General features: G+C 43.2%; 2 protein-coding genes across 3 annotated transcripts; both read right to left on the bottom strand.

The window, feature by feature from the left end:
- Positions 1-1593: 1593 nt before the first annotated feature.
- LOC117404485 (serrate RNA effector molecule homolog) lies at positions 1594-19527 on the bottom strand. Of its 2 annotated transcripts, none has more exons than XM_059020943.1 (20): positions 19509-19527; positions 16952-17089; positions 16432-16560; positions 15686-15832; positions 15038-15226; positions 12602-12771; positions 11639-11823; positions 11250-11348; positions 10505-10655; positions 10208-10401; positions 9758-9819; positions 8910-8988; positions 7932-8123; positions 6877-7044; positions 6141-6294; positions 5466-5659; positions 4013-4163; positions 2854-2946; positions 1973-2069; positions 1594-1850 (listed from the first exon to the last, which is right to left on the bottom strand). In XM_059020943.1, exons 2-20 carry the CDS (start codon positions 17071-17073, stop codon positions 1775-1777), a joined length of 2652 nt encoding a protein of 883 aa, XP_058876926.1. In that variant the 5' UTR covers positions 17074-17089; positions 19509-19527; the 3' UTR covers positions 1594-1774. The 2 variants fall into 2 exon arrangements, with proteins under 2 accessions (XP_058876926.1, XP_058876925.1); XM_059020942.1 differs by lacking the exon at positions 19509-19527 and adding an exon at positions 19403-19501.
- A 443-nt stretch (positions 19528-19970) lies between these two features.
- On the bottom strand, positions 19971-23223 carry LOC117404486 (stress-associated endoplasmic reticulum protein 1). Its single transcript, XM_034917524.2, has 3 exons — positions 23007-23223; positions 22407-22482; positions 19971-21282 (listed from the first exon to the last, which is right to left on the bottom strand). The coding sequence occupies exons 1-3, from the start codon at positions 23088-23090 to the stop codon at positions 21242-21244; spliced, it is 201 nt and encodes a 66-aa protein (XP_034773415.1). The 5' UTR covers positions 23091-23223; the 3' UTR covers positions 19971-21241.
- Positions 23224-26742: the final 3519 nt, after the last annotated feature.

The raw sequence follows: 26742 nt of genomic DNA, 5'->3' as shown, positions 1-26742 counted from the left end.
CAGGTTTCGACAAAGCAGGTATTCATTCTTCAGCCGTGACGATGAGAACATGCTGGCCGCGCGTCGACAGCAGATCCGGGGGGGTCATGGAAAGGTGTCTGAGATAGAAGGGAAGGGAACTCGAACGGAAAAAACAAAACAAAAGTTTAACACAATATCACGTCGGAATTGGAATTAGCCGTTCGGATCGTTGTATTTCGATCTAGCGACAGATGTTGCTTCAGGGTATTGTGTGCGTGTGTTCCTCAGTATTGAACCTCTCCGTAATCCATTAAAAGCACTTTTTTTTGGTCTCCATTATCTATCTATCTATCTATCTATCTATCTATCGTTGAGTTGGAGCTAACTGTAAAGTCATGTTATTGACCAACATGTTTCAGTCAATAGTTGATTTCATCAGTCATTTTAAAACCTGGCCTGTCGTATTGAATGAACCACGTGCCCCAGCCAGAAGAGTAAAAATAACTCATGTTTGTGAAATAGTGGTTCTGGAGTTCATCGGCCTGATCCACCCGATCCTGCAGCGCAGCCGCAGAGAACACGTGACAGGCAAACACACAGAGGTTCAGGGACAGCTCCGCCGGGTGACAACAAAGAGCCTTTTAAGAAAGAGGATGTTTTTAATATTTGTTTGATTCCACCCCCCCCCCCCCCCTCCTCCCTCCTCCCTCAGGCAAATTAAACCACACTGGTTTTGGTAATTTAACAAGACACACAAAAACATACCCTTACATTCAGTACAAAGAATGACATTTTATCAAATTTGTTTCGCAGACGCCTTTATCTAGTGAACTATGCGCCAGCTCCAGAGTCACTTCCTGTGACGCCTCACCCGAAAGACGGAGCACAGGGAGGTTCAGTGACTTGCTCAGGGTCACAGTGATTGAGCTGGGATTTGAACCGGAGGCCTCCTCGTTACAAGCCCTTTTCTTAAAGCAGCAGACACTGAATACTGGGGCTAATCAAGCTGGTAGTAAAACCTGGAATGGGTGACACTACTGTGCAACAAGAGTCTTATATTCATCCCTCCAATAATAAATGCCGGTTATCACAGCGATGGAAATAAGACTCCCATGGCAGAGCAGTTGGATCCATTCCTGGTTTCACTAGGAGTTTAATAATAAGACACACCTGAGCTTGTTGCCTAGACACACTGGGGGCTGATCAAGCTGGTAGTAAAACCTGGAATGGGTGACACTGCTATGCAATACGAGTCTTATTTCCATCCCTGTATTACTTCATTTTAAGATCAGTGGGGGTCGGTCTTGCCCCAAGTAAAATGTGAAATAATAAAATGATTCTCGATAAACAGGCACACACTTTTTTTTGTACAGGAAAACAGATGTGAATCTACCCACAATGGAATAGGACCCTGACTGCACAATAGACAGGAAATGTTCATCTCAATGTAATGCAATTTAGGAAACAGTGGGGGAATGTAATGGCAGAGAAATAACAAAACATAATAGATCAAAAGAGCGAGAGAGAGAGCGAGAGAGAGTGAGAGTGAGAGAGAGAGAGAGCGAGAGAGAGACACACACACACACTCCCGAGAGAGAAAACCAATGACAGTATATTCTGGCAAGCCCGTAGTTTCTTTGTTTAGTTTTTATTGGAAAATTGCTGGCGTACATTTTAGCATTAGACAGAGTGAAATATACAGGGACAAAAACATCTGAGAAACGTTAGTATAGGGTTAAAAAAAAAAAAAAAAGCACCAGGGCATCATTAAAATAAAAAATCCTTTCTTTTTTTTATTTTTTAAACGGACAGTTTAAAAGAAGTCGACGTCTTCTGGAGCATCCAGATCTCTGTACTCTATGATGGCTCGAGGGTCCCCTCTGATCATCCTGGTCAAAAAATAAACCAATCAAACCAATCAATCAATCAATCCAATTCTAAAATATATAAAAAAGGGTTGATCAAGTTTCAAACATCAAATGGCTCTCAGCATTGGTACCATGCTACCGACCTGTTCCGTGGTTTCCCCGGGTAACCGCCCTGCCCCCTGAACGAGTCGTAATTGCCTCTCCCTCCACCGTACTGGTTCGGAGGGTACGGGGGCCCACCTGAGATCAAAACACAAGAAAAGGTTTAGGAACAAAATGTGGCTCGGGGGTGCAGCGGTTAAAAGAAAGGGGGTCTCGATACCAGGAGGTTCAAATCCCGGCTCAGCCGCTGACTCCCTGTGTGTGTGTGCGTGTGACCCTGAGCAAGTCACTGAACCTCCTTGTGCTCCGTCCTTCGGATGAAACGTCAAACAAACAAGGTCCTGTAAACTTGCTTTAGGAATAGAACTAACTGCTGTGAATTTGGAAAAAGTGTTTTTCATGCTGATTAAAAACTTAACCTGCCTTGGCAAATAAACAGGGTGTCTGAAACCTGCTTGTGCAGGGGAATTATTTTAGAAACGAGAGATCAGGCTTAGTCCAAGCATGGCACAGTTAAATAAGGCTATTATATTTAAACAAGTTCATTATAGCTTATGATGAAAATAACTGAACTGACCACTGTGTGCTTAGTACTTTTATACAAGGGCTTACGATAAACCCCTATAGTCTTTGTTCAATAAATTGTTAGCACACACACACACGTATATAAACTAAACTAATCTGAACAGGTGAAATGTTATATATAAAGACTACATGCAAATCTGACAAAGGCTTGAATTGAAAACGGTTAATAAACAGCAGCTGTGAATCACGTGCACGTTACACAAACACAATGATTTTTAACTGGCTACTTGGACTTGCTGGAAGTGCCACTTGCTTCACACACAGAATGCAAAGGCGTGCTCTTACAGAGTTTGGAGTAAGGGAAGTATTAATCAAATCTTTCTGTTGGCACCCTTACCTCCGTAGCCCATGACTGGAGGGCGAGGCTGTCCGAATCCCATCAGACTCTGCGGGGACTGATGAGGGTAGGGCACTCCTTGATTCAGTACACCTGAGAGAGAGAGAGAGAGAGAGAGAGAGAGAGAGAGAGAGAGAGAGAGAGAGAGAGAGAGAGAGAGAGAGAACAGAGAGACAGACAGACAGACAAAGAGAGAGAGCACTTGAGTTTTAGTTGTAATGGAAACAGTAACCATGTGGTTCTCTTTATTTTAACATATCCATGTGTGTTTGTGTATGCATGTGTAAGAGAAGATAGACAGGAGAGATTTTTTTCTCTCAAAAAACAGCCAACTTCAACGTTCCGCTCTGTGTAACACGCCTGTGGTCGAGGGAAAGCGTGTTTGAAAACAAAACAGCGGAGGTACTTGTAGGCGTTTGATGCCATGGTGGTAACTGCACTCACTTAATTTCTATTACAAACCTTAAACAGTAATTTATTATACATAATGCTGTAGTATCCCTTTCTACTTAAACCTTCAGGCATCCTGGTGTGGAGTCTATCAATGGAGCCCAAGACGTCAACTACTCCCAAGCTGCTGAACATTCCCTTATTCCCGTGGGTCACTCTGGGTTTTCCTGCTTGTGCTCCCTCCTCTGGAATTCCCTGCCTCTAGTCGTCAGAAATTCTGACACTCTGGAGGAATTTAAAAGTGTCTTACAAGCCTGTTTTTTTTTTTTTTTCCCTGCTCTTCTCTAAGCTTATGGAAAATACATTTGTATATTATTATTATTATTATTATTAATTTCTTAGCAGACGCCCTTATCCAGGGCGACTCACAATAGTTACAAGATATCACATTATTTTTTACATACAGTTCCCCATTTATACAGTTGGGTTTTTAATGGAGCAATCTAGGTAAAGTACCTTGCTCAAGGGTACAACAGCAGTGTCCCCCCACCTGGGATTGAACCCACGACCCTCCGGTCAAGAGTCCAGAGCCCTGACCACTACTCCACACTGCATTTTACTTGTTAGTATTGTATTTTAATGTTTGATATTAGTTTAATTTGTGCTTGTTTTGTAAAAGCGCTTTGGGAAAGGTGCTGTATCTAAATGAATGAATGAATGAATGAATCGGTCTGCATGTGTTTTGCTTGGTTCTTTTGGCGGTACCCACCTGGCGCTGGGGGAGGGGGCGGTTTGATTTCAGGCAGAGACGGTCGCTTGGCGTCCATCAGGAAATTGTTGAAGAAAATCACCTCCTTCCTGACCTCTTCGATCTTGTCCCCGTGCTTGTTGAAAATGTGTTTGCGAACAAACTCCGGACCCTGCAAAACAAAACCATTTGATTATTTTATTATTTATTTTTAATATACACAATAGTTACTTGGAGCTTTCCAGACCTAAAAAGCTGAGCTTGAAACTCACACACCAGCCATGCTGCTGCTGCACCCAGTCCTGGGGTTCAGAGCTCAACCTCAATGAAGTCTGTTATTATTATTAATATTGAAATGATCAGGAGCCAGGAGTTTGAGCAGGGTTACAAACTCACACTAGCCCTGCTGCTGCTGGTGCTGCTGCACCCAGTCCTGGGGTTCAGAGCTCCCCTCAATGAAGTCTGTTATTATTATTAATATTGAAATGATCAGGAGCCAGGAGTTTGAGCAGGTTTACAAACTCACACTAGCCCTGCTGCTGCTGCTGCTGCTGCACCCAGTCCTGGGGTTCAGAGCTCCCCTCAATGAAGTCTGTTATTATTATTAATATTGAAATGATCAGGAGCCAGGAGTTTGAGCAGGGTTACAAACTCACACTAGCCCTGCTGCTGCTGCTGCTGCACCCAGTCCTGGGGTTCAGAGCTCCCCTCAATGAAGTCTGTTATTATTATTAATATTGAAATGATCAGGAGCCAGGAGTTTGAGCAGGGTTACAAACTCACACTAGCCCTGCTGCTGCTGCTGCTGCACCCAGTCCTGGGGTTCAGAGCTCCCCTCAATGAAGTCTGTTATTATTATTAATATTGAAATGATCAGGAGCCAGGAGTTTGAGCAGGGTTACAAACTCACACTAGCCCTGCTGCTGCTGCACCCAGTCCTGTATCAGAGAGAGGGTGTTCCCTGGATTGCAACTTCCAAGGAGATTTGGAGAAGACGCGTTCCAAAACATAATGGAAATAAGAGTAAAAATCTAAAACTAGGATTAAAAAAAAAAAAAAAAAAACCAAAGTAAAAGCTACCACTAAAACAAAAATAATCTTTTTCAACCATAGCCACTGCAATGATTATATGGTTTTTGGTTTTTTTTTTTAAAACAGCATGTATAGCTTTAGGTGTGGCATGTTAGTAATAAAAAACCTGTTCTACACCTATAAAAAAACAAAAACAAAACTTAAACAAATCAGAAACTGAAGTGTAATAAATTAACATTACCAGCGAACAAATCAGAACATGATGCCTAAATAAAATAAAATAAATAAAAAAAGATAAGATAATGAAAATAAAGGGTATAATCTGCAATAGGGTACAAAAAAAACCAAACATTGAAAACCACTGTTTAAATTAATAAATAAAACTGCCCTAAATTCACACACATAGACAAAGGCCCCCCCCCCCCACCCCTCACACACACACCTTAAACTTCTTGCCACTCAGCGGGCACAGCCACTTGTCCTTGCCCAGCTCCTGTGTGTTTGCAGAGACAAACTTCTCCACCTCTTGCCCGGGGTCCTTCTTGCCCATCTTCTTGGCCTCCTCCTCGGAGATGCTCTCCTTCACACTGAACAGCGGGTTCAGCTTCTCCTCAAAGGTCTTCTGCCAGTCCACCACTGTCACGGGAGACACACACAAACACACTTAGCTCGAGCTCCTTTACTGTGGAGGTCCGTTCGCACGCGGACGAGGCGAGACGGTGGATCAAATCCCGGCTCAGCCACTGACCCACTGTGTGTGTGTGCGCGACCCTGAGCAAGTCACTGAACCTCCTTGTGCTCCATCCTTCGGACAAGACGTCAAACAAGCACGAGGTGCTATTGGAAGTGACTCTGCATCGTTCACTCCCTAGTCTCAAGTTGCTTTGGATAAAAGCGTCTGCTAAAAATGACTCAATATGTTTTAAAAAAATAAGAGAAGGGCAGAGCTGTGCTTAAAAAGCACCCCCCCAGTGGTCTTGTTCATTCTCACAGCATCGTTCGCTCTCCCTGGGTAGCACCCCTCTCGCCCCCCTCCCCAGTGGTCTTGTTCATTCTCACAGCATCACTAGCTCCCCCTGGGTAGCAGCAGCCTCCCCACCCCACCCCCAGCTCTTACCCTCCCCGTGTGTGATGCGGTTGGGGGGGACGGGGCCCCGGACGTGCAGCAGGCCGCAGCGGTTGGGCATCTCGTCCTCACACTGATACTCGCAGCTGTTGTAGTAATCGATGGAGTGAACGATACGCAGGTACAGCAGCAGCCGGTCCAGCACCTAGAGGACACAACACAAGGCCGGGTCACAAGACCGGACTAGGGTACTGTGCACAGCCACACACACACGCGGTTATTTTGCTCAAAACTTCCCAACGTTTCGGTACGTTTAACACACCTTTGGGTCAAGGGAAAGAAAGGAAGTTTGTTTAAAAAACCAAACAAAAAAAAAAAAGTGGCGGAGGTACTTGTAGGCTTTTGATGCCACGGTAACCACACACCTGATTTCTAAATCTAAAAGCCTAGAAGTGACTCCACCTGTTCGTTTACAACCCTTTCAGATCCACGAGGAAAAATCGAGCGCCTGCTGTTCAAAACAGGTTTCTTCTTCAAGTATGACGAGGAGGAAACTGACAAATTTGCATGACCGACCGGATCCAAACTGTCAGTGCATTCCAAACCCTGTTTCATGCACCTCGATGGCAAAATAATAAAAAGTTGACATCATTTTTATTTGTTTGGGGAGGGAGGGGGCAAAACACTCCACCAAGAGCCCTTACCATGACCAAGCCTATCATCATCATCACTTTATTTGAGTTCCAAGCCTTGCCATGCGTACAGTGCACTGCACAGGTGCCCTTACCTTGACCAGCTTGTCGTCCCTCTCGATGGTGACCTCAGTGGGGTTCCCCTCCTTCGCCCCGTCCTCGGGCTGGTCCCCGCTGCTCCCCAGCAGCTCCTCCTCCTCCGCGCTCACCTCCTCGATCAGGTAGTCTGTGATGTTCTTCAGGATGGGGTTCTGAGCTGCCATCTGCAGAACACATTATTATTAATAATAATAAATAATAATAATAATAATAATAATAATAATAATAATAATAATAATAATAATAATAATAATAATAATAAATAATAGAGCCAATTAAAAGACTTGCACAAACTAGGGGGTGTGAACTATGCATCGTTATTATTAGTTTATTTAGCAGATGCCTTTATCCAGGGTGTGTGAACTATGCATCAGCTGCAGAGTCACTTGCAACAACGTCTCACCCGAAGGACGGAGCACAAGGAGGTTAAGTGACTTGCTCTGGGTCACACACACACACACACACGCAGGGAGTCAGTGGCTGAGCCGGGATTTGAACCTCCTGGTATCGAGACCCCTTTTCTTTAACCACTGGACCACAGAGCCTCCTATAAAACTGCTGCTGCAGAGTCCCTTGCAATAGGACCTCGTTTGTTTTACGTCTCATTCGAAGGACATGCAGACACGGTCAATTACAACCAGTTTTTTTTTTAATTTTCTAGTTTTATGCAATTTGTTTTAAAAAGTAAATGTTTTAATTCACACACATTTTTTTTATACAATTACAACCACTTTTAAAATATATTTTTTTTAAATGGCTTTTTTTTTTTTCATTAGGACTATTTTATTTTCGTATTGAACGGTCTAATTGTTGGCAGTGGTTCTGTGTATGCGACACACGTGGGGATCCTCACACAAAGTGTATCTTGCGATTCTTGGTATTGTAGTGTTGCTTCGAGATACTACTTGCATGAAAGGCGCTATATAAAAATGATTTTGGGCCGAACAGGTTTTCCTCTAATCGCAAACTTTTGTTCTAAATGAACTTTAACAGGAATTGACCCCCCCCGTGCCCCCACCCCCCCCCCCCCGCGCCGGGGCTGGCTCCTCACCGCGATGGCGTCTCCCTTGCCCTTGTCCTTGGAGCGCCACAGCAGCTCTCGCTCGTCCATGGCGTGGATCAGCTTGGCAGACAGCTTGATGTCGTTGCGCAGGACCTGCTTGTGCTGCGTGATGCCGCTCACGTAGCGGACTCTGCGCACCAGATCCTTGTTCACCACGGGGCTCAGCTCGCAGTCTCGCAGCTGGGACAGAGCAAACACACACAAAGACAGAAACAAACGCACACGCTGTTAAAAACGAGCAAAACAGAGCCGGCAGCACTACCCTGTATAATACCACACTAATATATATATATATATATATATGTAGCGCCCTTCACACCACAGCATCCCAGAGCACTGTACAAAGTTAAACAAAACAGCTGGCTGTCATTTATTTTATCTATCTGTCTAGTTTTGTGGGACTCTATTCTGGTTGACATTAGGCAGGTTGAAACGGATTCTTTTAAGTCAAAATTGAAAACTTACTTTTATTTTTAAAATAAAGGGCTTTTAGGGCAGCAGTGTGGAGAAGTGGTCGGGGCTCTGGACTCCTGACCGGAGGGTCGTGGGTTCAATCCCAGGTGGGGGGGGGGACACTGCTGCTGTACCCTTGAGCAAGGTACTTTACCTAGATTGCTCCAGTAAAAACCCATAACTGGGGAATTGTATATAAAAATTAAATAATAATGTGATCTGTATAATGAGAAATAATGTGATATCTTGTAACAATTGTAAGTCGCCCTGGATAAGGGCGTCTGCTAAGAAATAAATAATAATAATAATAATAATAATAATAATAATAATAATAATAATAATAATAATAAAATTGGTTGTAACTGGAGTATGTTATATAGGATGAGCTATTTTGTTTAAGCTTTGTACAGCACTCTGGGATGCTAGAATAAAACACAGGTGGCGTTGTATTGTAGAACTTCCAAGAAAGCTTAAAAAAAAAAAAACACAGAAACAAGCCAGCGCAGCACTCACCCGGATATTCTGCAAGCTCCAGCAGATCTCTTTGATGTTGACGCTGCGGTCGAACGTAACCCACCCCCTTCGGAAAAACCTGTGGAGCAGAGAGGAGGGGCCGTGAGAGAGAGATGACGGCACGCAGGGTGTTAAGGGAGGGGAGGGGGGTGAGGAGTGGGCACGGGCAGCGATGCACAGACGTTACTGACTGTCCCCTGGGAAGATTAAAAGCTCTATAGCAGGGGTCTCCAACCTTGGTCCTGGAGAGACCCAGTCCTGCTGGTTTTCCAGGTGTCTTTACATAAGTGGCTAAAGATCTGGAACACATCTTCATCTTGAATAATTAAGCCAATAATGTGTGCAATTAAGCAACTGTGAGCTTGGCTGAAAGGAAAACCAGAAGACCCTGTATCTCTCCAGGACCAGAGCCCCCTGCTCTATAACCATCAGTGAAGAGGCTCTAAAATCTATTGGAGAACAACTTACAGAAACGCCTGTCTTTCAAAAGTCCGATTCTCATTGCCTTTTAAATCAATTCTGACACGTCACTGATCAAAACAGCAACGCGCAGTATTCTGTTAAAAAAACCCGAGCTTCTCACAGCGACAAACGAACTGACTTTAAAAACTGAAGTCGCTGTTGGTTAGTCAATTAAAAAAAACTGGCTTCAAATGAAAGCAAATCACAGCAAGGATGTCTGTGAAACACCAAATCCTTTGAAGGAATTGAAATTGGGAATAGATTAAAAAAAAAAAAAAAAAAATTGGAATTAAATTGATTAATTAACGTCTCAAAATATTAATTCTTCAGGGCTTCTAAAAAAGTTATCGTTTTATAGCTATGGAGAAAAGCAAATTAAAACTCACCTCCGGTCTTGCTGTGGATCTGAAAGTGCAACTCTCATGAACCCTGGATATCTTCGGCACAGCTGAAATCAAACAGGGCTGTCAGACACACAGTCTAAACACCACCGCAGTTTAGATCATTAAAAAGGGGGGGGGGGGGGGGTGGGGGGGCTGCTTCGATCCATTCCTGGTTTTACAAGCAGTTCAATAATAAGACACGCTGTGGCTAGCCAAACTCATAGTAAAACCTGGAATGGGAGGAACGGCTACACAATAGGAGTCTTAGTTCCATCCCTGCTGCATGATATTACCTTGACTTGCATAGCAGTTTGATCCATTCCTGGTTTTACTATGAGTTTAATAATAAGACACACTTGAGCTTGTTACCTAGACACACAGACTAATCAAGCTTGTAGTAAAACCTGGAATGGGCGTAACCGCTATGCAATAGGAGTCTTATTTAGGACTCACCGCCACGATCTCTGCCTTGGAGATGTTGGGAGCGAGGCCCCTCATGAACAGGGAGCAGGTCTTGTGGAGCGGGCGGGGGGTGAGCTCCACCTCCTTCCCCTTCCTCTCCTCCTTCCCCTTCCTCTCCCTCTTCTCCTCCTTCCCCTTCCTCTCCTCCTTCGGTTTATCCTCCTCTTCCTTCTCCTTGGGCTCCACTGCGGGAGAGAGACAGATAAATTGAAGACACAGAGAAAGACTTCAGTTTAAAACCGTTTCAACCCAGAAGACACACACAGAGAGACACACACACACACTCACCAGTCTCCTCTTCCTCCTCCTCTTTCTCCTCCTCCTCCTCCTCCTCTGCTGGTTTCTCGCTCTCAGATTCAGACTCCGAGTCGGACGCGCTGCCTTCGTCTTCATCATAACTGTCATCCCCGCTGTGCTTCCTCTTACGTTTCTTGCTCACCTGCACACAGAAAAAAATTTAATTAACGTCAAAATTAAATTCTTAACACCTTTGTGGCCGTGTTGCATCCAATTCGCTGTTTTTATTTCTGCCTTACTAACTCCAAACTAAAAAAGGATTATTTTTACTTACCCATTTGTATTCTTAAAATATACCACAGTGTTTAAGACTACATTAAAAACAGCATGTTTATATTGAAAAAGACTAAAAATAAATGCTTTAAAACTACTTCCTACTCTACAAAACAAAAGTAGAAACATTTTATAGCATACTTACCTGATCACAAACTTTTAAGCCAAATTCTGGACATTGTTTGGCTACAAAATCAGGTTATTTTAAACACTTGATAATAGAAATAGATATAAAACCAAAATTACACATCATTATGATGAATTAGTAATTCAGCAGACACTTTTATCCAAACCGACTTAGAGACCAGGAGCTGAACCACGCATCACAGCTGCCGCAGTCTCGCTTGCTATAGGACCTCGTTTGTTTTACGTCTCATCCGCGGGACGACGTGCATTTTCAGTACAGAAGACATTTAAAACCCCCAAACCACAAAGCTCTCTTCCCCTCCACGCTGCTCCGTACCTTCTTGCTCTCTGGCTCTTCCTTCGCGGCTGACTTCTCTCCCTCATCCTCGGAGGGCTTTTTGATTTTCTCATCCACACTTTCACCCCCGCTCTCCCCCTGCGACAGGGGGGAAAAAAAATAAGTAAACAAAGAAGAGAAACATAAGTTACTTTTATTTGAGCAGCCTTTTCTTTAATACTTCTAAGACTTGCTTTCCTCACAGCTTTTTTTAAAAGCGCTAACAAGACTGTGCACAATTTAAGGGGGATGTTTTTGTATTGTGTCATCTTTTACTTGTGTTATTTTTAAGAGGTAGAAGCACACTGAAGCGAATTAAAAATCGCGACAGGCGCTAGTTAAATGAAGATCGATTGGTTTAGGATTCACCTGCCGTGTCTGAATCTTACCTTGTCCTCTTTTTTGTCCTCTTTGTCGGCGAGCTTGCGGTCGCTGTCCCCGCCTCTCTGCTCCTCTTTCTTGGGGGGCTCCCCTCCGCCCGGCGCCCCTTTCTCGTGCTTATTCTCTTCCTCCTCTGTGGTCTGCTCCAGGATGCGCAGGTCGTGTTCTGTCCCGCCCTCCATTTTGATGACCGCTGCCGGGGGGAGGGGGGTGGGGAGGAGGAAGAGATTCAAATCAAGGCTGTAAGATTCAGAGAGGTGCCAAACTCTGCTCTGTGCTGAATAAGATCCTAATACAAAACCAGCCAGGCTACACAATATACCTGCCTGCATGAAAACCTCAGGGTGTGAGAAGGAGGCTGTGTGGTCCAGTGGTTAAAGAAAAAGTGCTTGTAACCAGAAGGTCCCCGGTTCAAATCCCACCTCAGCCACTGACTCATTGTGTGACCCTGAGCAAGTCACTTCACCTCCTTATGCTCTGTCTTTCGGGTGAGACGTAGTTGTAAGTGACTCTGCAGCTGATGCATAGTTCACACACCCTAGTCTCTGTAAGTCGCCTTGGATAAAGGCGTCTGCTAAATAAACAAATAATAATAATAATAATAATAATAATTTCAATTTTCAGCTTGGGGACAAAAATAAATAAATAAAAAAACAAGCCCTCTTGAGGTGTGAATGTCAGACCGCTTTGTGCTTTAGTCATCTTAAACAGCTTCTTAAAAAAAACAAAGTCTCCCTCATTTTACCATGTGTGGTTAAGTGTTCCTTTTCTCTTGCTGTTTTTAAAATTAAAAATAAATCGCTCGAGTTTGAATGAAAACCAGAAGACCCTGAGACGGCCCTCCAGGACTGGAGTCTGACAGCCCTGTGTTACAAGGACAAATGAATAACGAAACGAAGACACTGCTGCGCGTGCGTGTGCACGCGCGTGTGCTTGTTAAGACCCAGGAAGCCACGACCAGGTCGACTCACCTGCATCGAGGACCTTGAGGATCTCGGGCGCCTTCTCCATGTCCAGGGAGATCTTATCGAACCAGCCGTTCTCCAGGAGGAAGAGGAAGACCCCCAGCCGGTTCTGCAAGGCGCTACGGGCCTCAGACTTGCGCTGGCCAGCCTCGTCCGGGTGGTACCTGGACCGGAACCTTCGGGAAGAATTTCGGGATGCATGGGAAGAAAGGGAGGGGGGGGGGCAGGGATGAGAGCAGGCAATCAGTAACCGTTACCAAACGCATTTAAATATATATATATATATATTTCATCAATTAAATGACATGCATTAGTTATAAACTGTAATCTACAACAATTAAAACAGGCTAGGGTTTCCCAGTAATCCATGTCAATTTGCTTCATGTAAAAGTCTTGGGATAGGTCAAACTATTTTGGTTCTTGTACCCTATTCATACTGCCTAGGTCAGTGGTACTCCACTCTGGCTCTCTATTCCAGTCCAGGTTTTCACTCCAAGCTGGTTCTAAATGTATTTAATTGAAGCGGTTATGAGGTAACTAACTCAGAGACCGGCTTGGAATAAAGGCCAGGACTGGAATGGATCTCAGTGGTCAGAGTTGAGTAGCAGTGGCCTATACGCGTGATGGTCACGGTTTGAGAATTTTGCATGAAGGTAACCTGGCTTCAACGCTTCGTCGATCACACAGTATTAGGGTAGCGTGTACAGGGAGGAAGTGTATTCGGGGGTGGAAACAAGACTCCTGTTGCACAGCGGTTTGATCCAATCCTGGTTTTACTAGTCATAAGACACCCGAGCACGGTGCTTACACACACACTGGGGTTTGTAGTAAAAACCTGGAATGGGTCAAACTGCTGTGCAAGAGGAGTCTTATTTCCAGCCCTGATAATACTGGGAAACCTCTCTCACTTAGCATTAACAACAAAAGAAGATTGGAAAAACTAAATATTTATGACAAAGAAATGCATCACTTGTGTGGACCAATTTACCTTAGCTTCTTTTAGGACTTAACACACCACACATTTTTTTCTTTGTGTGTGCGTGCGTGCGTGCACTTATGGGCTCTTCTGTACGTTTTCGTCGAAGTGGGTTTTATTTTTTTATTTTTAAATCCACTTCACCCAATTTTTGCGCGCGTCTGTTTTTAGTTTGCGTTCTACCAACAAAAAAAAAATATGTGCGCCTGTCTAGCTATCGGACCCTAAGACTTGTACCGCTAAACGCTGCATTGTGCGCAGCGCAAACCCTCTCTGTCTACAAAAACGAGCAGAGCGACAAGACAATACATATCCGGTGAGCCTCACAAGGAACAATCCTGTTTTGTTCTTCGGAATCCTTGGAATTTGAAGGGGAGGGGGAGGGGGGGAGGGAAGAAGGGTTTTGTTAAACAAAACATATATGCATACACTTTGACATCTTTATACAACTCAAAAGTGAAAAGAAAGCTACATTTATTAAAACCCGAGTCCTTGGGTTTTGTTTCCAAGCGTCCATGGATCACATGCACATAATTAAGGACTATTTTTATACGGATCTCAAAATGAAAACTTTAATTAAAAATCGGACGAGAACTGCTTATTAAATAGTCCTTAATGTTATGTGAATAGAGCCCATTAACACCAGTTTAACATTATTTTAATTTTGTTTTGTTAAACCGACATCATGTTCCTATTACTTCTTTATTAGATTGTTATGAGAAATCTTAATTTGTTTTAAAAAAAAAAAGTCTAAATGCAAATTACATAAATACAGCTTGCGTTCTGTTTCACACTAAGAAATTAGAAATTAATTTAGTACTTCATAAGTTAATGGCATGAATTACAAGGAGATTAAAATCCTAGAAAAAGAGGACTTTTTGGAAAAAAAAAAAGGACTTGATTGATGTTTGTAAAATCCCTACATGCTCTAGACCAGGGGTGTCAAACTCAGCTCCTGGAGGGGCTCACAGTGGCTTTCGTTCCACCCCCCTGCTCTCAATTACTTAATTGGTCTAATTATTTGATTAATTGGACACACTGAACACTTCTCTACAGGTCTCAAAATGTTCCATGAATCCAGTGCATATTTTTTTTTTTTTTTTTCCTAAATCAAACTGTAAAAAGACCTGGGGAGGTGGGGGGAGGGGGGGTTGGGGATATTAAAAAAAAAAAACGTGTGTCCAATTAAATATAAATGAGATCAATTAAAAACAGTTAACGGAGAGCTCAAGTTGGAATAAAAACCGGAAGACCTCGCGGCCCTTGAGGACTGGAGTCCGACGCCGCTGGGCTAGATAAAAAATTAACTTTAGCAACAATTTGAAAACTCAGCAAAACTACATACATAAACAAACAGCTTGTTTTCTGGGATCTATCTATCTATATCTACACACACATTTTTTTCTTTCCCCCCACAGACGCAGTGAGCTTGGCGCGGCGCGAGAGCGCGCAGTGGAGCAGCGTACCATTCCTCGTCCTTGTGCGCCAGGAAGAAGTCCTGCATCTGCTGCCGGCGGAAGTCGATCTTGTACTCGTTGTACCGCTTCACGGCCTCCGTCTCGTCCACGGAGTCGTCCAGCGAGAGCAGGAACTCCTTGAAGGTCTTCATCACGGGCGGAGGGGGGCCCATGTCCAGATCGTGGAGGTTACCCAGCCTGACCACCGCGAAAAACAAACAAACAAAAACGCAGAAATAAACACGACTTCTAGTCTGATTTTTGGTGTCACCCCACCTGCCCGACTTTTCTACTCTCCTTTAAGAATTCAATAGATACCTGTTAAGACATTTGTGTATCTCGATACACAAATGCTTTAAAATGTATATTTTTTTTTTTTTTTTTAAAGCAAGCGTTCATTTTTCATTAACAAGCAGAGAAAGCGCCAATGCGATCGCAACACCTTGACAAAAGCGACTAAACTTTCTTAAAAGCTACAACGAAAAAAACAAAGTGTTTTATGCCAGGCACGCTGTCGCAATCCTTCCACGCAACTGCATTGGCATGAAGAGGAGTCGCTTCTGCTTGTAAATTATTAATAAGTAAGAGCCAGCATGTTAATGTGCACAGCTGTTTTTTATCTGAACTGATCCTGCGCACCTGTGCCATGGGGCTTACCTGGCTTGGATGGGGATGCCGTGGTGAGGCTGCATCAAGTGCATGTCGGGGTGTCCCCAAGGCTGAGGGGGGCCATAACTGGGGGGCCCCCCACCCCCATAGGGCATGTCGTAGCCGCCGTGGTACGGGTCTCCACTGTGGTCATCCCTGCAAACAAAACAAAGAAAAAAAAACAGAACACACACACACGAGAGAGAGAGATTAAAAACAGAGAGAGGGCAAATCATGTGTCACAGATACAGAAAGACTTTCCTTCAGGTCACGATTTTATTTACATTTGAGGGGAGCTCTGAACCCCAGGACTGGGTGCAGCAGCAGCAGCAGCAGGGCTAGTGTGAGTTTGTAACCCTGCTCAAACTCCTGGCTCCTGATCATTTCAATATTAATAATAACAGACTTCATTGAGGGGAGCTCTGAACCCCAGGACTGGGTGCAGCAGCAGCAGGGCTAGTGTGAGTTTGTAACCCTGCTCAAACTCCTGGCTCCTGATCATTTCAATATTAATAATAACAGACTTCATTGATCGGAGTTCTGAGCCCCAAGACTGTGGACTGTGCGAGTTCCTGACCCGGTTGCTCAGTGTTCTTTTATTATGACGTGCTCAGAGTTCCTGACCCGGTTGCTCAGTGTTCTTTTATTATGACGTGCTCAGAGTTCCTGACCCGGTTGCTCAGTGTTCTTTTATTATGACGTGCTCAGAGTTCCTGACCCGGTTGCTCAGTGTTCTTTTATTATGACGTGCTCACCAGTCCCTCCTCATGCGTTTCTGCGGTGGGCTCAGGTCGTGCCGCGGCGGGGAGAATCTCTCTCTCCGTCCCCGGTCGTAATCGCGGTACTCCGCTCTGCTCCGCCTCTCGCGGCCTCGATCCCACTCCCTGAACGGGAGAAAGACAAAATAAAAACCTTAGGAGCAGTAGGCTTCCAACCAATCCCGATCCTGGAGGGCTATTCCGCTCCAGGTTTAACAGGAGATCATGAAGAGGTTCTGGACGGACACATTAGTTCAATAAAACCATTTAGAACAGGGCTTGGAATAAGACCAGGAGCGGAACAGGAAACTTTATCCAACCCCTGCATTAAAGGCTTCAGCCACAGCAAGCCTCAACCCCCATTGCGCAGCAGTTTGATCCATTCCTAGTTTAATAATAACAAGACACACACCAAGCCTCCTACAGTGCGGTATTTAAATGAATTCCATTAACTGATAACTACGAACGGCTCTTTAAACGCTACACAGCGGGAGCCGGACCCTTTCCAAACCCCTACCTGTCGTTCCAGTCATCCCGGCGCCGGTCATCTCGCTCCCTCGACCGGTCGTAGTCGCTTCTCTCGCGGCGGAATTTGTCCCTCCTCCGGCGATCGTACTCGTCGTCGCTGTTATCAGCCATGTCTGCGCCAAGAAACCTGCGGGGAGGAGAACCACAGGCTTAGCACGGTTATTATTATTATTATTATTATTATTATTATTATTATTATTAATTTGTCCCTCCTCCGGCGATCGTACTCGTCGTCGCTGTTATCAGCCATGTCTGCGCCAAGAAACCTGCGGGGAGGAGAACCACAGGCTTAGCACGGTTATTATTATTATTATTATTATTATTATTATTATTATTATTATTATTATTATTATTAATTTGTCCCTCCTCCAGCGATCGTACTCGTCGTCGCTGTTATCAGCCATGTCTGCGCCAAGAAACCTGCGGGGAGGAGAACCACAGGCTTAGCACGGTTATTATTATTATTATTATTATTATTATTATTATTATTATTATTATTATTAATTTGTCTCTTCTCCGGCGATCGTACTCGTCGTCGCTGTTATCAGCCATGTCTGCGCCAAGAAAGCTGCGGGGAGGAGAACCACAGGCTGAGCACGGTTATTATTATTATTATTATTATTATTATTATTATTATTATTATTAATTTGTCTCTTCTCCGGCGATCGTACTCGTCGTCGCTGTTATCAGCCATGTCTGCGCCAAGAAAGCTGCGGGGAGGAGAACCACAGGCTGAGCACGGTTATTATTATTATTATTATTATTATTATTATTATTATTATTATTATTATTATTATTATTAATTTGTCCCTCCTCCGGCGATCGTACTCGTCGTCGCTGTTATCAGCCATGTCTGCGCCAAGAAACCTGCGGGGAGGAGAACCACAGGCTGAGCACTGTTCTCAAATGGGTCACAAATGGAGATTAGATAAAGGGGCATTCAGAACAGAAAACAGGAGGCACTTCTTTTTACACAGAGAATTGTGAGGGTCTGGAACCAACTCCCCAGTAATGTTGTTGAAGCTGACACCCTGGGATCCTTCAAGAAGCTGCTTGATGAGATTCTGGGATCAATAAGCTACTAACAACCAAACGAGCAAGATGGGCTGAATGGGGCCTCCTCACGTTTGGAAACTTACTTATGTTCTAAAGTACTGGTACAATTGGGTGCGATATAGTCGAGTATAGTCGAGGGCTGTAGCGTGTATATATATAATTACAATGTCCATTACAGTTTAATACTACATTTACAGCAATATTGGAAATTGATACAGTCTGTACTGATCAAAACGTGTCCGTTTACTCGGAGAGGGATTACAATTTAGGTAGCGTTCTGCATTTCAGGTTTTAATTTTCGATCACGTGAGATCGCTTTACATCTATTTTGAGCCGATTTGCATTCTTAATCAAACTAATTACTAAAAGACGTTGCTTCCATTTACCCTCATAAATCTTGATTAAGTTAACAAACGACGTGCATTGTTTTAATCTGATTTTATCTGAACCTGCATTTCATTTCTGGCTTCAGTCTAATCATTTCTGCATTCAGCTTATTAAAATTTCCATTGCGTTAGTTTTCAGGCTAATTTAAAACACTGTTTCACTTATCAAATACACAATTGAATGACTTAACAACTGTGAATTAAGGTTTTAAAGGAAGGGTAGAGAGCTGGAACATTTAAAAAACGAAATCGCGGAACAATAAATGTAGGTAGTTATTTTTCAAATTGAGACAATACCCATGAAAATGTATAATTTATTCTTCGTTGTGGTTTATCTGAGCTCTGGAGTTAAGTGTTTGTTGACAGGACCGCCTTGTAACGGAAATCTAGGTCTCAAACGGGTTAAATTCCTGTATAAATACTATTTTACTGCATTTAATCCTGTACTTCAAAATACTGTAATCTGCCAAGTGTTTAATCTGTAGTATTTTGTATTTAATCATATTCTGATGTAACTATCTCTGACACTGTTATCTGCTGTATTATTGAATCGGATTTTGTCACACTTGTACTTGCTAGAACCAAAGTCATTGTATTTATCTTGCTCTTATTTGTATTATTACTTGTACTGTGATTCTTGAAATGTATTTTTGTTTACGACTGTAAATCGTCCTGGATAAGGGCGTCTGCTAAGAAATTAATAATAATAAATAAATAAATAAATAAATAAAAACATTTTCACCGAGTTTGGCCTGCGTCGTGGAAACGTGACACATTATATTTTTATTTGCTTAGAGGTACAGTATTAGAAATCGTTTTTTATTTATTTATTTTTTAAATATATTTTAATATAAATGTTCGAGAATCTTCCTCAGCTCGAGCGACCTCCTCAGACACGGGTCTCGTTCATTTTTTAAAAAAATGTTTTATTTATTCGAAAACAAGTCGACGCCAGCGACGTAAATCCCTCTAAATCACACGAAACGATAAAAGCGTACCTTAGTTACTCCTTTACCACCTTTCCGACCCCGTTTTTATCGTGTAAAATAAAGAAAAAAAGCCGAATTTATTGTCTCTGTTTTTAAAGCCAGCTCGGCTCCTTACCTTCTTCCTGCGGCAGCCCCTGGCGAGTACCCGGATGACCGCGCTTTCGGGTTAAGACGAACAGGTCGAGTGGCGGAACAAAGATGCGGTGACTTTTCTACAGCGCCACCAAGCGGCCGGAGGTTCAATATTTAACACCCTGTGATTAGGTCGGCAAAGACTCTGTTCACTGCAAAGCCATAGATGTTTGCAAACCTAAATATTTGGCGAATCGCACCCCTAAAACCGATTTCGCCCCAGAAACGTTGGCGACCCTGTTGCAATATACATATGTATTTATTTTAGTAGAATTTGATAACCGTGCCAAACGACTCTCAGATATTGATGGCTTTACAGTATTTAAAAAGACAACGTGTTTACAGTATGTGGAACGCCTTCTTGTGTTCCGAAGATGTGAATTCACTTACAGAGAGTCGCCTCCCCCTATCCCAGTGCTCCCAATAACTTCACACCACTATCGAAGACTTGAGAAAATATTTTAATTTGTATAAAACAGTTGCATATCATCTGCATGATAAAAGGCAGTGGTACAGTTGCAGTATGGCTATTAGCTTAAGATTAAGAATTCAAATCTATTTCAAGAGAACACATCGTTATCGACCACCTTTTATTGGGTGCATATAAACGTACATAGCTTGAGACACAGGGTTTGTTAGAGGAGTATTTTTTTTAACCCGGGCGGCACAGACCGCAGCCAATTATAAACGGGCAAACCATGGCTAGCCAATCAGCATCTCTCTCTTCAGGCTAGCCAATGAGAATTGAAGAGCCTTTTCTGGAGATTGACATTTTTTTAAAAATTATTATGAGTCATTTATCAGACGCTTTTATCCAAAGCGACTCACAGAGACTAGGGGGGGGTGAACTCTGCATCATCAACAACTGCTGCTGCTGCTGCAGAGTCACTTCCAATAGGAGCTCGTTTGTTTGACGTCTCATCCGAAGGACGGAGCACAAGGAGGTGAAGTGACTCGCTCAGGGTCACGCACACTTCCTGGCAAAGGGTGCATTTGATTTATTTATCGTTACCAGGTTTTGGGGGGGTCAATTCCTTTCTAAAATCCATTCCCAGTTCCCACACACTTTTAATTAAAAGTTAACCCCAACCCTACACACACACACACACACACATATATATCTATCTATGTATGTATGCAACCATTTTTTAAAGAACCACCAATAAATGCCCTGTTTGTAAAGACTCATGTAAGTTGCATGATCACATGACTCCTAGGAGACACAGCGATTGGGATTGCAAAGGCTGCTGGGAAGTTTAGTGTCACTGCCACACAAACTACAGACAGGATTTGCTTCCAGAAATACTAACAAATACCCCGTGCACCATTTGCCACCCAGTGCGGTCCTTCCACGAGAATGTGGGGGCAGCAGACCCAGATTCCCCCCTCCCCGCCCCCCCCAGACAGTCAAAAAACAAAAAATCCTGCGAGCATTTCTCAGATGGTTCAGCTGCCACGTCAGATATTTGCAACTCTACACAAAACACATTGCAAAGTCCTATATAAAACGTTACAGACCATTAAAAAGAAACTATCTTAAAAAAAACAAACACAGTAACATTCTTTAAAACAAACAACTTAGTTAAAAAATGCTCTCTATAAAACCAGGGTGACTGTGTGCACAGGAATACGGAGAAAGGGGAGAAGGGAGGGGGGAGAAGGGAGGGGGTGGGGTAGTTTTCTTCACAATTTCGTTCTGTAGACCAGCTTGTTCCATTAGGCTCCGTGTCGGATGCTCTGAATGATCTGGAATATAGCTGAAAAGCAAAATGCACAAGACAGGGTTAAATACAGCACACCCTGCTACTGATGAGACACAGCCCTCTGAAATGTCTTTATAATATACAGCACTAGACCCTGATATTGATGCGATCCAGCACTCTGAAATGTCTTTATAATATACAGCGCTAGACCCTGATATTGATGCGATCCAGCCCTCTGAAATGTCTTTATAATATACAGCACTAGACCCTGATATTGATGCGATCCTGCCCTCTGAAATGTCTTTATAATATACAGCGCTAGACCCTGATATCGATGCGATCCAGCCCTCTGAAATGTCTTTATAATATACAGCACTAGACCCTGATATTGATGCGATCCAGCCCTCTGAAATGTCTTTATAATATACAGCGCTAGACCCTGATATTGATGCGATCCAGCCCTCTGAAATGTCTTTATAATATACAGCACTAGACACTGATATTGATGCGATCCTGCCCTCTGAAATGTCTTTATAATATACAGCGCTAGACCCTGATATTGATGTGATCCAGCCCTCTGAAATGTCTTTATAATATACAGCACTAGACCCTGATATTGATGCGATCCAGCCCTCTGAAATGTCTTTATAATATACAGCACTAGACCCTGATATTGATGCGATCCAGCCCTCTGAAATGTCTTTATAATATACAGCGCTAGACCCTGATATTGATGCGATCCAGCCCTCTGAAATGTCTTTATAATATACAGCGCTAGACCCTGATATTGATGCGATCCAGCCCTCTGAAATGTCTTTATAATATACAGCGCTAGACCCTGATATCGATGCGATCCAGCCCTCTGAAATGTCTTTATAATATACAGCACTAGACCCTGATATTGATGCGATCCAGCCCTCTGAAATGTCTTTATAATATATAGCACTAGACCCTGATATTGATGCGATCCAGCCCTCTGAAATGTCTTTATAATATACAGCACTAGACCCTGATATCGATGCGATCCAGCCCTCTGAAATGTCTTTATAATATACAGCGCTAGACCCTGATATTGATGCGATCCAGCCCTCCTACTTATTTTAAAATATACTGCCTACACACTGAATATAAACAGAATGTATATTCTAGACGTCTCTGGTTTCGTGGGCAGCACTTACCTGATCCACAAACCACAAAGACAAAGAGAGCCAGGAGCCACGGTCCCACTGGAGACTTGTCTTCAGTTACAACTCTCTGCAAGACAGACAGGAATGCAAAACATTATGCAAAAACACACCGAGCCAGCAGAGCGAGCGAGTGTGTGAGTGTGTGTGTGTGTGTGCTGCAGGGGCATGCATGCACCTCGTATGAAAATACAACAAACCACAAAATATAACAAGAATGAATCACTATTTAGTCCTTCAGCAGATGCTTTTTTTAATCCAAAGCGATTTAAAGAGACTAACGGGGTGAACTATGCATCATCAACAACTATATTATATATAACCATATACAAAACTATATCTATATACCTAACTACTTGAGAAAGATATGAACAACATATCAAAACGTTGAGCAGCCTGCTCTTTGAGTGTATATATATATATATATATATATATATATAAGCTCAAAGAGCCAGCTATATAAAGTGTATTGGTTATCAAAGAAAAAACAGTTGCAGCATTTATCCCAGTGATCGTTTGAATATATTTACACAGTGATCGTCTGTAAAAATATTGCAAGACAGTATTTGTAATTATTCGCAGGGCTCGGATTACCGTGTTTTTTTGGACGTTGCCTCGCTGCGTGATGGTTTTGCTGTGTTTTTCGTTCGCAATTTTCATCCTCTGAATAGCCGACATTTTCAAAGCTTGTCGATAACCGCGGAAGACAAAATAAATTGTTATTTTTTTGTTTTAACCTCGCTGGCTCTCGATCCGCTGTCGTCAACAGGAGTTGTTTAACGGAAAAAGGAAGCCAGGGCTTGTCACGTGAAGTCTGATTGCAGTCCCTGCACCCATATCACGTGATGGGGGCGGAGTTGCTTACTTACGTCACCCAGTGGTCTCCGATTATATTTCAACTAAAGAGGTTTCTGGCTTTCGGCAGTATCATGTTTATTAATTAGCAGCTAAGAAGTTTCCTATCTCTGCTAGACTTTATAATGCAAATATGTTTTTTTTTGCAGAACAGCTTCTCGAACCCCACTGAGTTACAGTAATATATATTAAAAAATGCTATTCGTTCAATGTGCATACATGGTTGTATTTTTTCAGGATTTAGGGTTAAAATGTTTCTTTAGTCCGAGATAAAGAGAAATCGCTTCTTACATTACAAGTACGGTATGCAATAAATATACTGTGCAAGATACTCAGTATATTGCTGGGATGCGAAACCGTTTTCAGAGCAGTCCGCCAGGGGGCGGTGTTGATACGCATTGACGGAAAGCGGTTTTCAAATAACACTGTACTGTAAAAAAACACGTTTATAAAGATTGTTCTTCCTTATACGTTACTGTTAGCCATACCAGCGTATATCGGGAATATTATCAATGATCATTAACACCTTAATTACCATCAAAATGAAACGAGCTCCCAGTTGCGTCTGTTTTAGTAATTTGGGCGAAGGGACCCTACTGCGCATCTCAAACTGCGCACAACGTTTCTCTGTATAATACAAGTCTCACACGACGTATCGATCACAAAAAAAACGAATCAGAAACTACCTTTTTCTTATTAAGAAAAAAAAAAGCGTGTTCTTGTCGCGCGGTGACGTCATTTTTCACAGTAAAAAAAATAAGGTAGACTGGAATTTTGAAAACCATACCGGTGATTTGCGTGGTTATTTCACGCGGCACGTGATTTATAGACCCACCTGTTGCAAAGCGGTCAGCCGCTGCCCTCCTTTGACCTCGTGGAGATTAGACACGAGACTGTAAACAAACACGGGTTTAAAGGTTTGTAATTTCATTTGGGAAAGTGGAAACAAGGTCTGCTTTGTGATAAAGAGCCCGAGTGAGGCGAGATAAACTCTGGAAAAAGGGTGATTTTTTCCCAGTAAACAGAGAGCCTGGTTTTCAAAAGGGGTTAAAATTAAGAACTTAGGTCGCAAAATGACTATTTTTTTAATACCTGACTGATGTAACTGAATCGAGTTATTTATATTTTTAAGGGTTCAGCAGATAAGATACATGAAACGACTCGAATCAAGTTTTAGAAATCATGTTATTATTATTAGTTTATTTAGCACATGCCTTTCTCCAAGGCGACTTACAGAGACTAGGGTGTGTGAACTATGCATCAGCTGCAGAGTCACTTACAACTACGTCTCACCCGAAAGACGGAGCACAAGGCGGTGAAGTGACTTGCTCAGGGTCACACAATGAGTCAGTGGCTGAGGTGGGATTTGAACCTGAGATCTCCTGGTTACAAGCCCTTTTCTTTAACCACTGGACCGCACAGCCTCCTGTTGTAACCAAATACTTGTGGGGTGAGACTAGGTGTCAGGAGACTGTAGGTTTCAGGAGACTCCGCTGCACACCAGGCAGGGAGACTTGGGGCGGGTTTGATACAGCAAACCTCAAACTAGGACTCCCGACGGTCTCCTGGAACCAGGTTTCAAACCGCTGTTCCTGGAAAAGTGGCTCTGTGTTCAACTCTGCTTAACAATGCTGTGCCAAAGCCAAGCGAAAGAAACCACAGCTCTAAGCAGAGCAGGGTTCGGTGAGGGGGTCGGAGGGCAGGGGGCTTCAAGCAGGGTTAGGGGTCAGGCTCGGGCTCCACGCCAGGGGGGTCTGGGGAACACAATGCCAGCGCTGGAGCCAGCTCGCTCTGCATTTCCCCTACCGCACACAAGGGAGTTACACCCAGCTTCCCAACAGGAAGTGCTCGAACAAAGAACTTCCTGGAGCTGAAATGAATGAACGGTGTACCGGGGAAGTGTGAGAATTCTTGAGGGCTCGGATTAGGTGTGTGTGTGTGTCTCTGTGTGTCTCTCTTTGTGTGTGTGTGTCTGTGTGTCTCTGTGTGTGTGTATGTGTCTGTGTGTGTGTCTCTCTGTCTCTGTGTCTCTGTGTGTGTATGTGTCTGTGTGTGTGTCTCTCTGTCTCTGTGTGTCTGTGTGTGTGTGTGTGTGTCTGTCTGAGTGTGTGTCTCAGTGTGTCTGTGTGTGCGTGTCTCTGTGTGTCTGCGTGTCTCTGTTTGTGTGTGTGTGTGTGTGTCTCTGTGTGTGTGTATGTATGTGTGTGTGTGTGTGTGTGTGTCTCTCTCAGTGTGTGTGTCTCAGTGTCTGTGCGTATGTGTGTGAGTGTGTGTGTGTGTGTGTTTGTGTGTCTATTGTGTTGAGTGAATCAGTCTGGTTTGGCCCACACTGTAAGACTCTCTCCAGTGAGCTGGTTAAAGCACGCATACAATCCACAGAGAGTGGACAAGCATCATAAAGCAGGTGAGAGAACGGCTGGGTTTGAGAGTGTGGAGTCTGTCAGCAGACAGGCAGGCAGGCAGTGAACACAGCCATCTGATAAGGAGGCCAGGCTGATACTGACCAAAACCGCACAGGGTAAGATGTTTAATAAAATCCAGTGAGGTGTAGCAGAGTACAGAGAGATGAAATGAATCACACTGCACTGCACTGCCCTGCCCTCGGGTCCCATCCCACCTCAACCCAGCGCAGCTGCACTCGGCTTGCACAGAACATTGCATTGTAGTGGAGGGCTGATCATCTGGACGGACATTTCAAAATGACTGAAGAGAGAAAGAAAGAAAGAAAGAAAGAAAGAAAGAAAGAAAGAAAGAAAGAAAGAATCTAGGAAGGAGGGAAAGAGAAAGAAAGAAAGAAAGAAAGAAAGAAAGAAAGAAAGAAAGAAAGAAAAGAAAGAATGAAAGAAAGAGAGAAAGAAAGAAAGAAAGAAAGAAAGAAAGAAAGAAAGAAAGAAAAGAAAGAAAGAAAGAAAGAATCTAGGAAGGAGGGAAAGAGAAAGAAAAAGAGAGGGAGGAAGAGATGAAGAAAGAATCTAGGAAGGAGGGAGAGAAAGAAGGAAAGAAAAATAATCTAGGAAAGAGGGGGAAAGAAAGAAAGAAAGAAAGAAAGAAAGAAAGAAAGAAAGAAAGAATCTAGGAAGGAGGGAAAGAGAAAGAAAGAGAAAGAAAGAGAGGGAGGAAGAGAGAGAGGAAGAAAGAATCTGAGAAGGAGGGAAAGAGAAAGAAAGAGAAAGAAAGAAAGAATCTAGGAAGGAGGGAAAGAGAAAGAAAGAGAAAGAAAGAGAGGGAGGAAGAGAGGAAGAAAGAATCTAGGAAGGAGGGAAAGAGAAAGAAAGAGAAAGAAAGAGAGGGAGGAAGAGAGGAAGAAAGAATCTAGGAAGGAGGGAAAGAGAAAGAAAGAGAAAGAAAGAATCTAGGAAGGAGGGAAAGAGAAAGAAAGAGAAAGAAAGAGGGAGAGCGAGGAAGAAATAATCTAAGAAGGAGGGAAAGAGAAAGAAGGAAAGAAAAATAATCTAGGAAAGAGGGGGAAAGAGAA

Source organism: Acipenser ruthenus, unplaced genomic scaffold (genome assembly GCF_902713425.1).
Source record: "Acipenser ruthenus unplaced genomic scaffold, fAciRut3.2 maternal haplotype, whole genome shotgun sequence".
Taxonomy (NCBI): Eukaryota; Metazoa; Chordata; class Actinopteri; order Acipenseriformes; family Acipenseridae; genus Acipenser; species Acipenser ruthenus.
This window is presented reverse-complemented; position numbering and strand designations above follow the sequence as displayed.